Here is a 12,722-nt window from a genome sequence, read left to right as displayed (position 1 = left end):
AAGGAAGGAAGGAAGGAAGGAAGGAAGGAAGGAAGGAAGGAAGGAAGGAAGGAAGGAAGGAAAGGAGAGAGACAGAGACAGACAGAGAAGGAAAGAGAATCCAAGATCGTTCTGCTCAGTTTCATGGCCATAGTTCTTTGTTTAGTAGGTGGGGTTGTCTTATGATCCAAAATGCCTTCCTATTCTGTTGCCGATTCTTACCTACTTATCTGAAGTTCTTTGGGGGTCAGTTTGTTTGTGCGGGGTTTTTTAAGTATAAACACAATGTATAATTTACACTAAACTTTGCTATTAGAAAGGTAAACAATTTTAAAGAAGCAAATAACAGAGTACTATTCCAGTGTCTCGGAGGGGCTTTGAACCTCCATTTATTATGCTGTTTGGAAACTACAGGCGAGCGCCAGAGGGGAGCTGGGACACACGTGCCAAAGGCATCGTCGTCAGTCTGAAGTGTCTTTATTTGAACCTGAACCTGAGCGCACTCAGAAACCAGATCCAGGTTCTGTGTTCTCGCCAGCTGACAGCAGCGGAGGAGGAACTATTGATAAATGCATTTATTATGCTCTGGTTACCTTTTAATCGTGAAGGTTAACTAACTGTTTAAGGAGACGTTGTAATTATAGGAGATTATCCCCCAGTTGAAGCCAACTCCCGATGTGATTTTCAAATACTTTTCAAAAGTCGATCGCTCTCATCAAAGCAAAAGGCCTCGCCTAAATGTTCTGTCTGTTCTCAGTCAGTTCCTTGAAAGACAGCACCATAAATGCATTTGGAAGTCTCTTTTAAAGCCCCCACTGTGAAATTAGCCTGAATTACTCTGGCCTCCGGACATAGAGCCGCCATGCATAAGAAATCGAGATTCCTGTTTGCTCTAGACATGGTCTGCCTTGCTGATTTCAAAAGATGAGTCATATCTGTATGTCCTATTTAAGACTTAGACTTCTCTCCCATAGAATTCTCTCCCGTAGAATTCACCAAAGACATTTTGAAGACCACTGCTTAGACTTCTCTCCCATAGAATTCTCTCCCGTAGAAAAAGACATTTTGAAGACCACTGTGAAGTCACGTACTCTTTACCATTTTAAATACGTGGAAGACCGCTTTGTTTTCTGATAGAGAGCGACAGCTCATAGACTCAGTAAATGGCTTGTGACATGGATGTGGTCCCAAGCTCGATGTTTCAAGGTCTCTGGCTTGACTCTGGTCACAACCAGGAAGTATTGCTCCCTTTTCTGCCTGGGTCACAGGTAGGAACTTTTCACACCAGTTCTAAATAATCCAGGTGACTGTCAACTGGTCCCTACCAGTGAGAGGCTGAGGGCAGTGTACTGCAGGAGTGGGGACAGAATCCTTCCTGAATTTATATTGGGTTAGGTGACCTGCATCTCCGCAGAAGCTCACAGCCCAGTGCCTGCATCATGTATATTCCGTATATGGGCATCTCACTGTAATTATTAATATGCAATTTATGCGTGCCTTTTGAGGGGAAATGTCCTATTTTAATTTGAAAGATTATGTAGCAATCCTAGATATGTTTAAAAAAAAAAACACTCATAACTCCACCATCTTGACGTTACTAGTTTGTCTCCGCAATCGGAGTTCCACGTTTTATATAGTGTAGGCCTAGTGTACATATTATTTTGTATTCTGTCCTTTTCACTTAAAATTATATAACCTAGTACTTTTTACTCATTTCATGGTATACTTTTATATCATTTCTCTCTTGGAAACAGAGTTTGTAAAAAAATAATTAAAAAATTCATAGAATCTGATGGTTCATATTCTGTATTAAGAATAAGTTAATCTCCAGATAGAAGTAGAAAAGTGATGGTTTAAAGCAGTAATTTAATCACTACTAATGTTTTTGACCCATGTTGATTACCAAGTGTTAATAGTTTTGACTAATTTCGAAAAGCGGCAAAAAACTATTCTGTTACTTGGAGATTTTTCTGCTACGTTTGGAACCAAAATACTTCATGATTTCACATTTCGAAGCCTGGTAGGAAATATAAGCCTTGTTAAGAAAATATAAAAGAAAAACAAGCGATGAAAAGCAGAGGAAACGGTAGACCTTTCGTGTTCTGGAAAATGGACTCGCTCTCTGTCGGTACCATCGTGTCGAGTTAGCTGACTCACAGCGACATTCATTAAAAGGCATTTCTCTTGGTTAATCCTTGGAACGCTCCTGTGTGCTAGCTCTGTCCTCGCTCTGGTTTCAAAGAAGAGACCAAACGCTTGCCCAAGTGTAAGCCTGCGGCAGGCAGATTAGACCAGAGCTCGCCATCCCCATTTCCGCCCAGCACGTTAGGGCACACGGCCGCCTTTTCATTCAGATGAACCCTTACGATACATTGGAAATAGTAAACAGGATAAGACTGGGGAGCTACGTAAACACGCCCTTTTGATTCGGGCTCTGTCTCGAGCAGTGAGGCAGGCCTGCAGCTGGGCCCCACCTCCTGAGGCGTGTGGATTTCCCCCGGGATGACCGATGTGGCTTGGTCGTGCCACCCAGGATGGTGAGTGGACGGCTTTGCCAAACAGGGCAGTCTGCTGACTTCCACGGCTCTGTCCTGGAAGGGGAGAGAAAACCGAGGCTCGAAGCAATTGTGGTCAGGGTTACGGGGTGGGCCATGGCCAACGCAGGTTTTCTCTGGGTGTCTTTTACACCCAGAGTGGTGGCTGCATCATTTACCATCCCAACCAGGACACCTTTGAGAGCGAAAGGGGAGTGCTACTAATAACAATACTTGAACGACAGGCAGCAAACTGGGATCGTCCCTGGCAAACTGGGACGTCCGGTTCAGGCTATTTTTAGCACATCCTGACCCCCGTTCATGTCAGAGGCGATGACGGCAGGCAGGCACCTGGGTTTCAAGAAGGAGCAAAGCCTTCCCCAGCACAGACCCCCCGTCCTGCCAGGTGTCTTCTTTATCTCCCCGTAGCCAGTGGATGGCAGCTCGTTGGTGGCACACACGCCCACTGCTTAGCTCAGGACTGTTTGCCCGAGGTGAGTGAAGGCTCACACCAGCACCAGCGTCTTCACGACCCACTGCCTTATAGGGCGCTGCCTCCTGGGCAGCGCCCATTAACCAAGTCTGGACTTCTGACTGTTATTTTAGAACCATTCTAGAAACCTTTCCCCAGAGATGCCCTTTCCTGTGCGAGACAGGGAGAGATGGGCTGGCTCTGCAGCCTTAGTCTGGAGGCCCATTTCCAGGGGGAGGGCTGGGCTTCAAAGAAGACGAGGGACAAGTGAGAGGGAAGCCAGCCGTCCTTGTCCTCCCCCCCGCCCCCCAACCTCCTCCTCCTGCTCCCCGCCTCCGATCGATCGTGGTCACGCTGCTGCCCGACTCTGCTGAACGCATTTGGCTCATTTCTCCCTTTCACACTTTCAAAAATAGATCCTCGTCCCTCCCAAGATGTTGTTTACACGAGGGGCTTCATAACGGATTCTAACGGAAGACACTGAAAAGGTAACTTGTCAGAGGGGGAAGGGGGTGGCCGCTGGGGGCAGGGTGTAAGTGGGCAACAAGCGCATTCAAGCAAGCGGGGCTCGCAGTCCTAGACGCGAGAGCAGACAGGTCCACGAGCGGGGAGCGGCCCCGGAAACCAGCCGCAGCTGCGACACGATGTGTCTGCGAAGTTAGCGGTCGCCTGAGAGCCCAGAGCAGGGACGCATGGATCACCCAGATCCTGTCACAGTGCAGACTCGGCTTCCTAAGTCTGGGCGGGACTTGGGATCTGCGTCTCTAACGTGCTCTCACGTGCCACCAAGCTGGTGACACTTGCCGCATATTTTGATGAGTGAGGCTTTTAGGTGCCGGTAGAGATTGGGGCGGAGGTCGGAAGAACTATGTTCTCGTCCTGGCTCCTGGTGCCCCTCGGGCCAGTTGGGTCATCCATCTCTTAAGTCACCTCGTCCCTAAGACTGAACTAGTCACAGTTTTCCTATCACATACCTCCCAGGGGCATTTGGAACCGATAGGTGAGCAATGTGCGTTCCAAAATAAGAAATACAAAATTCGTCGAGACAATAAAAGCGATGCAAAGCTTCGTACCTAAAACATCCGTAGAAAGAAACAGTAAAAATGGCGAAGGACCCCTGAACGCACAGAGCAAACCGAAGGCTTAACGACGAACTGCCGGCCAGCGTGTCCGCTTTAAGAGCTGAATACACGTTTAAAGAAAAAAAACTTCCGAGCTTTAAAAACAGAAGTTAGAAACGATTATTTGAATCACAAAAGGTCGCTTTCAAAAGATTCATGGGGTTTCTCTTTAAAAGGAAATTTTCCTAGGAAAACTCACACTGAAGTTTCTCCTCCCTGGTTCTCGAACCAACAAAAGAACGAACCTCAGACAGAGCCCGCGGCCTCCAGGCGTCACAGAGTCGCAAACCTCGCTCTGCAGCGTTTGGAAAAATCCAGAGCTGGGAACCCCTAGGGTCTCAGGAGGCACTGAGACTTCTCAGGCTGACAGATCTGTCATGGGAGTGGAGTTTCCAACAGTTTGTCATCGTTTGTCCAAAAGGGCCAAATAGGAAACAAAATTAGAGTGGCAAAGTGAGTCAGGTGTTATCATTCCCCCCGCCCCCACCTTTCTCCCCAACCGTTTCGTAGTCTGTGGGACTTACGCCAGGGGTGCTTGACCAAGGGTGGGTGACCAGGAGTGGGTGACCGGAAAGCGGAGGGCCAGATGTCCGTACGTTTCCTGGCTTTAAAGTCGGACCATGTACGGCGTTTCCCATGGTTCCTTGGTGTTTGGCGGTGAGGTTAACGCATTCTTCCTCACGACATTTCGGGGTAGGTCCAGATTATCAGGGATGACGTGTCCCCTGTGAAAAGTGAACCCTAACCCGGCCGGAGGTGAGCATTCTGCCGGCTGTGGCTGCGCTCCATCTGTTAGGCAGCTCCAGATAAGGTCAGGGAGAAACTTCAGGCTGACTTCGCTGTGCCAGCTCCGTGCAGGCCTCACTGTAGAAGTGCCGAAGCGGCAGGTGAGATTCGAGTTTTCCCTCTAATTCTTCGGTGTCTTTCATTCGGCAGTGTGGATTCTTGGTCATGGACGCAAAGAACTTTACATTCTTAAAAACGAAATGGAGATGTCGCTTTGGCCAAACTCTATGAACCCGGTCCCCGGACTCATGTCGGCCTCCTGTTAGGGGACTAGGTGGGCCTTACTCCTGAACAAGACCGGGGGGCAGGACGTCCGGGTGTCAGGCAGCCGGCTCCTCGGTGTTATCACGTGCTCAGTCTACACAGATCACTTAGTTTCAATCTCACCTTTTTATCCCAGGAAGCTTAATCCTGCATAGCAAGGAGCGATCGCTTTATAGGGCTTGGATGCCCTGTAAACTTGGTTGAAAACCAAGTTTTCTGTCTTGTGAGAAAACATTTCGGGGTTCTCTTTCTTTTCCTAACACGGAGCTTTAGAAGTTTTGATGACATGGGAAACAGGTGGTCAGGAACGATCTGACTGGCAGCCACTCAAGGGGCTCTCTTGCATCTGTTGTCACTTTTGCAAGTGGGTCCTCTCCATCGTACTTCTAATGCCGTTTTTAAAGCACGACTAAGCCTACTAAGCTGTCCTTGGAGTACTCACTCACTAGCTCTTGTCTTTTCTGTCCTGTACCAAGTCTCGCTTGTCACCGGTGTGTCAAAGGACGGATTCCTGCTTGCCTACATGGCACTTATAGTTCAAGTAGACTAACTAGACTCATGTCAAACTACTCATAATTATTTAGTCTGCGCTCAAATCTCACTGTAGTCTCTACTCGCAGAGTTAGATAGTCTAAACATTTGTTAAGAGGCTGTGAATTAAGACTCTCTTCTTTATTTTACTTCTTATGGGGTCATTTAGATCAATTTTCGAAAGTTTTTAACTTTCCTGAACATTTATCAAGTGAAAACGTTATCACGTACTAAGCAAATCTCAATTGTGAATATCTACTGCTTTTTCACCTTCATGCTCACTGGCTTGAGGCCACCTACAAGTCAGGGCCTCACTAATACAGCGGTGTCCTGATAACCCACTGGATGCTGTTCTCAATCCGGAAACAGCCTGCCATTTAAGGGAAAATATCTCAGACAAAACCCAATCTCCTGTGCAAAACGGAACCCACAGTGGGTCAACATTCATCTCATTTGGGATGTTAATATCTGGCCTGCCCTGGAGAGAGTAGCTCAGTATTTCTAAGAAACGCGTCACCATATTAAGTCTTCAGACGAGAACATCAGATGGTATTAGAAAACTATGCAGTACCTACAGCAAAAGTGGTTCTCTGATAGATAACAATGAAATCGCAACTATAGTGGACGGACATTTCTAGAAAATAATAACGGTGTTTTCAGCAAACCATGTCTTCAATGTTCTAATTCCCTTTTTCTGCTAAGGAAAATGGACCACACCTTTGATCATCAGATAAAGGAGAGAATCTCTATTAAATAGGACTTTGCTTGTCTAGAATCTCAAAGGATAGAAAACATACCCCTCAGAAAATCAGGCCAAGTACTTAAAAGCACAATGCTCCACGACAGTCACTATTAGTTATTAGAGATTTTTTTTCTTTACGTCATTCACTGTCCTTCTCAGTACTTAACAAATAATACAGATAACTCACAATTCCAGCTTCTCTCCTCTGCATTTAAATGATACTATGCACCCTCTTCAGGGCTTAATTCTCTTTTCTTACCTACTTGGATCTTTGATTTCTTTGAAATCTTAGATTTCAGTGTATCCTAGAAATTTCTTGAATATATGGAAGTTATGGATTCACATGTATTTCTGGTAGGGCCTGGAATGGAAGTATGCAATTCGTATAAGCATTAAATGATTATATGTATGTGGATTTGAAAAATAAATGAAATTTCTTGGTATATTATTTTTAAAAACTCATTTTATTTTAATGGGTTGTTCTGGTCATTTATCCCCTAATTGAAATCTACCTTAACTGGGGACTCTTTCTTTCTCTGTCTTTGGTAGACAGTGGTAGATGTGACGGTATATTCTGAAGTCTAACTAACATTAATATTTATTCATTTTTTTCCTGTTAAAAGCTATTTTTGATGGATGTGAGAATATAGCATCATCAGCCTCTGCCTTTGTCATGTACCTTCTGATTTTGTTCATTCTATTAAGATACCAAAATTAATAAGAAGGACTAATTCCTAAATATCTAAGCATATGGGTAAAATATTTTAAGAAATCATTATTTGTAGCAGGATGACAGAGAAAAATGACATTGAGCTGGAATCTGTTTAATCATATTGTATCTAACTATTTCTCAGTTACTTATCTATTCATTTAAATACTTTCTTGAACGCCAAATACCTGGCGGCTACGAGGTTAACTCTACGTGGGGAGACAGTGGAGACCGAGGCAGGCGTGGTGTCTGATATGTGGAGCTTGAGGAGCTGAATGAAATAGGTGCCAGGAGGAGAAGTACAGGGTGCTCTAGGAGAACCTGACTTTGTGTAGACGGTTAAGATTATCTATCTAGAAATGAGTAAGACGAAGCAGGCAAAAACACAGCAGAAGCACGTAGGAATCTTCTGGAACCCTTCCGAGGCTGCTTCTGCCATATGACACGCACGCACACACAAGCACACTCACGAACACACACATACACACACACACACACACATTTAAAGATTTTAAATTAAGGATGTGTATTTCTGGAAAGACCTGGTGATCTGGGACTAATTATATTTCTTTAAGCTAATTTTCCTGGGTTAATTGCTAGTAACTGAGCTGAAATAGGCTATTGTGGGTCTTCACATCGTGACTGTGTGGTGTCCCAAATAAGTATTAGTGACATGGTCTCCCTATTTGTAGAGTAGCTTTAGTTTTCTCTCTTTCTGGTCTGTCACTTGATCCCCAGAACCGCAAACTCCTGTGTGGCTGACAAAAGTACATCGGAATGCAGGCAATGGAAGAGCGCATGTCATTCCATTTATAAGTCTATCTCATTTCAGCCCCCCGTTGCAAAGGATTTTGCTAATCTTAGAAACAACTAGAAACATTTTCACTTAATTAAAATGAGTTCCCTTTTAACCGTTTATATAAAGTAATGCATAATTTGCATCCAAGTCTAAGAAACCATCACTTTTTCCTTTAAAAGAATTGCAAGGATGCAATTAAGAGTAAACCATCAATTACAAATTTCTGCCCGGTGGTGTTCCTAGGTCTTAATTACAATTCTGACAATGAAAAACAGAACTTCAGGTTTTCCTCAGCGGTGTGGACAGTTGGGAACAGGTCAGGAATCCTGAAACTGAAGCCTTTGCCAATTTATCTGGGAGATTTGACCGTTTCCAAAAGAAATGGTCTCAAAGGCGGGGTACAGAGCTACTCGAGCACTTCTGAGAAGTTACAAGATCAGGGCCGTTCGGGACGGAGCCTCTCGATCTGGCAGCGCTTGGTGCTGTCGACCACTGAAGGAAGAACAGCGGAGAAGTTACCTTGGGACGTTTAGCTGGTTCTCCAAATACACGATTTAATATGGTATCTACTGAGTATCCAAAATGTGTTAGCATTAAAGTCGGCTTCCGAGAGTGAGGGAGGCAAAACGCTTCTCTCCCAACGTCCCCTTCTCTCCTCAGTGCTCCCCCCGCCCCCAGGGACCAGGCAGGAAGAGGGATTAAGTAGTTTTAATTGGTCATCTGATGAAACACCTGCCGTTCTGCATAAGCAGCTTTCTTCTCTCACCCCAGAAATAAATCATTACTCACTGTCCCCAACACAGCAAATTACCCATCCCTTGCCTCGTTCCCCTCCCCCCTGCTTTCCCTGCCCTTGAAAACATGGCCACCCTTCCACCAGCGCCTTAGACCCAGAGTCTGGGGCCGGAAGGGACCCCGGGGGTCGCCCGGGCCAGCCACCTGCCCCCGCCCGCCCCCATCCTCAGAGTTGCATCCATCTGGGCCACAGACTTGCAGCTTCGTGAAACTAATGCCTGTTGTCCTTTGTCCCCGCAGTGCCATGGCTACTTACTCTGCCACATGTGCCAACAGTGGCCCTGCACAGGGCGTCAACATGGCCAACAGCATTGCCAACCTGAGACTGAAGGCCAAGGAGTATAGTTTACAGAGGAGCCAGGTGCCGACAGTCAACTGAGGAAAAAATAATTAAACAGGCCTAAGAAGAAACCAAAACCCATAAGACACCTATCCTGTTCTGTCATTTCTTCATCTGCCGGAAAATAATAATAACGATAATACTAATCAAAACAAACCAAACACAGAACTAAAATATTGGGACCATGGCAGAGAAAAGCAGGAGAGGAGCCAAACGAACGTTAGTTGACAAATGTTCCTCCTTCTCGGGCGCCAGCACCACCTGCTTCTGTGCGTTCATTGTGTTTCCCCTTCTGTTCCTGTGCTTTTTGCTTCATATACTCCGAGCTTCTCCAGTCAGGTGCAGCCCACTCACTCCCATGATCGCATGGGTTCTAAAAAAATCTACAGCCGCCAAAGAAACGGAGTATACATATATATATATTCAGAATATACATATATTCTATACATATGCATATTCTGAATAACTGTCCGAATAATCTCCTCATTGACTTGTTTAAACCTCAGTGCCTTACCCTGTCCTTCTTCCCAGTTCTCTGTATAGAAGGCTCTAGGAACTTCTAAAAAGCCAGTCTTTCTGAAGAGTCTGTGCCAGACATGACTTCCTTTCTCACTGTCTCCATCTCTGTTGGTCATGGTAAGGTTTTGCCATCAGCTACTGGGAAAAAAAAAAAAAAAAGCCATCGTGTACAACACCTGGTCACTGGCCCGTCTGATCCAGTGGGACTGGCTGTGTCCGGCTACTTCTAAGCTCTGGGTCTAAGCTCTAAACTATAGATACTATCACCATCACCCTCCACCCCCATCCAAACAATCAGCTATCTTAAGTTAAAGATATTTGTTGTTTTTGAATGATTTGCTGTCATGCGCTATTTGATAGAAGTAATATTTTTCACTTGAGAGAGGGAGAGAAATTTCTCTCGGAAAACAAAGACTGAGTTGTGAAAGGCATGGCCTCCATCTCTTTGGTGCCTTAATGGTCGTCAGACGCACACTTATATATAGACTGTATATATTGATATATTATATATATGATATTCTTGCGAGCTTGATTTGCAGACGCTACAAAAAGCGAATTACACGCCGTCACCACTGCCCTTATCACTACAGCGATGAGACTTTTTATTGGGGACCTTGCTTCCTTTCTTACTCGACACAGAGCGATTGCTAGGAGCTGTTTGAGAACAGGGCTCATTTTCACATGAGGGCTTTAAATAAATTAGAAACTATTTGAGGCTTATAAGAATGTCCTTGACTCTGGAGCCTGAGCCCCGGTGGAATCCCCGATCTATCACGGGAATCACACTTAGAGAGAGGAGGAAAAGCCATTGGGTCGCCTGCCCTTCCTCCCCTCAACAGGAATCCGAAAGACACATGTTTTAATGGAATATTTTAAAGGTTTGTCTAAATTTCAAAAGAGGCAATTATGGGCTCCTTTTAATTTCCTAACATTTTGAAATAAAGCTTAGTGGCCAGGGCTGGGAGACCTTTCTTGTCTCTTTCTCTTTGTTTCCAGCTGTGCTTTTGTAATTCGTCAGTTGGACTTGATCAAACCACATTACCACGCGGTGCCTCGGTTTACCCTCTTTGTAAAATGGGTTTAACGATACCTCCCTACCTCACAGGGGTGTTGTGAGGATCAATTCGTTTGCTCCTTTGTTCTTTCCTGTATTCTCTGTATGTCCAGCACTTTTTTGCCACGGGAGGAAAGGGACTATAAAAGTATTCGATGTCAGTGGGAGGGTCCGGTACCTGGAAACCTAGTTTTCTAGCGAGGAAATGCTACCTTGCTGTACATACTTATAACCTTGCATTTGGTTTATATTTACAGACCTCTGAGAAATCACATCATTTGACCAAAGAATCATTTTAAGGCACACAGAGCAGGAAAAAAAAAAAAATTTTCCACTTATACTTTCATCCTGACCAGCTTGGTTCTAATCATTTTAGTTAATAGGTGATTAAATGGCTTTAGATCGATTCTGGCCAAATCTGCCAAACCTTGAGCGACAGGCAAGGGATGTGGGGTGTAAGATGCACTTTCAGTCCCTGCTTGTTATTTCCCTGGCATACCAGATCGAGCTCACAAACGGCCACCGACCCGCAAATGTATTGCAAATGTCAATTCTGTGCTTCTTTCAGGAACAAGAAGGAAGCCCATTTTATGCGTTTTGCTTTCATCCACTGATTCCCTGTTCTTTTCACCTACGATTCAAACATTTCTTACTGAATGGTTCACGTGGGCTGGTGAACAACACACGTGACATGCTCGCTGAAGGGTCCCTGGACTAAGTCTCTGTCTTACTGGCTGCTGTGGATTGCTGCATCTCAGACAAACCATGAGCCCCAACAGACGAAACCTTCCTTGTGAAGTGAGTGCAGTCTAAGGAATTGGGGAACTATTGGAGTTTGGGGTTTGGGGGAAACATCTGGTAGAAGATTTGGGTTATAGAGCAAGAAACAGAAATTACACATGAACAGAGTTTGCTAAGAAGCGCGGGGTGAGGGGGGGAGTCTTAGGAGAGGGAGTCGGAAATTGTCATGTGAAACAATGTCACTTGAGGGTTTCATCCTGACATCCATTTTCAGTGGTGAACAGAAAAGCCTGACCCCGTAACCCGAATGCTAGGTGAATCTGGGCAATTTCCTCCAGTGCCTGGGCAAGTGACGTCTGGGAACACCTCAGAGTAACTCGTGCGAACTGGCCACAGGACCTCGGCATTGTTGGTGAATGTAGACCACAGGCACCTATTATCTAAGCACTTGATCAAGAAATATACCCGTGGTACAAGCACTCATTTATTACTGACTTAAAAGAAGTAGAAGTTTGATAGGTGGTTTGCAGGAGTAAGTAGCCCTCTGGTTCCAAGCCGGCCATCGACAAAGGGCCTCAGGACCAGAGTTCAAAGGCGGACCCCGTTCCTCACCATCACCATACGCAGATACAGATGAATACATGCAAATGTCTGCTTGTGTCCCCAACCCCTCCCACACACGATGCTGATTTGTGGGGTGCATGGCAGGTTAAATGGAACCAGAAGAGGTGACCGAATAAAAAAGGGAATGACGTTTAGGGTATAAAGATCTCATAAGAAATGTAATATGTAAATTATATCTTGCTTTATGATGTAAAATATACATTGTTTGCGCTAGAATAGAAATGATTTCTTTTCAATAAAAAGAAAGAAGGAAACTACCTGTTGTCGTTTGTCATATACAGTGGCGTCTGCCCATGCTTTTCTCCTTGAACTTCAGACACAGACCTGCTAGGATCTGAGATTACATTCAGAGGAGAGTGAAGGTAAGAGAGATTTGTAAACGAGAGAACTTTTACCAGAGTGTGACACATTATTTCCTAAAAAGGAAAACAATTTCTTGTTCCTCAAAAGCGAAGACAATGGTGAGTGGGGGGAAGAGGGGACAATTATTAGTACAACAGAGAAGTGTGGAATAAAATTTTTATGAGCGTTTAGCTATTTTCACCCACATCTTTACCATCCACAATACCAGATATGCAAAAAGATACCAGATCAAATACAGCCTTTTATTTTAGAATAAAGAAAAAATGAAGTAAAATTTCTTAAGTACCTACTGGGCATAGCAATGGGTGTGTGGTATTTGGGGGCAGGGGATAGAAAACCCAAACTGGGG

General features: G+C 44.9%; 1 protein-coding gene across 4 annotated transcripts in view; it reads left to right on the top strand.

Annotated features, from left to right (window-relative positions):
* The window catches only part of PRRX1 (paired related homeobox 1), a 66,281-nt gene extending 55,329 nt beyond the window's left edge, over nt 1-10,952 (top strand). The window contains exons 4-5 of one of the 4 annotated variants that reach the window (XM_015586265.2): nt 3,402-3,473; nt 8,973-9,119. In XM_015586265.2, the coding sequence (XP_015441751.1) occupies nt 3,402-3,456 (55 nt within the window). In that variant the 3' untranslated portion in view covers nt 3,457-3,473; nt 8,973-9,119. Of the gene's footprint in view, nt 1-393; nt 994-3,401; nt 3,474-5,042; nt 6,873-8,972 lie in introns of those variants that run through there. The other 3 variants (XM_015586267.2, XM_006907914.2, XM_025043909.1) reach the window with 3 other exon arrangements.
* Nucleotides 10,953-12,722: the final 1,770 nt, after the last annotated feature.

Source organism: Pteropus alecto, unplaced genomic scaffold (assembly GCF_000325575.1).
Source record: "Pteropus alecto unplaced genomic scaffold, ASM32557v1 scaffold101, whole genome shotgun sequence".
NCBI classification, from domain to species: Eukaryota; Metazoa; Chordata; class Mammalia; order Chiroptera; family Pteropodidae; genus Pteropus; species Pteropus alecto.
The sequence above is the reverse complement of the archived record's forward strand: the minus strand, read 5'-3'. Positions and strand labels throughout refer to the sequence as shown.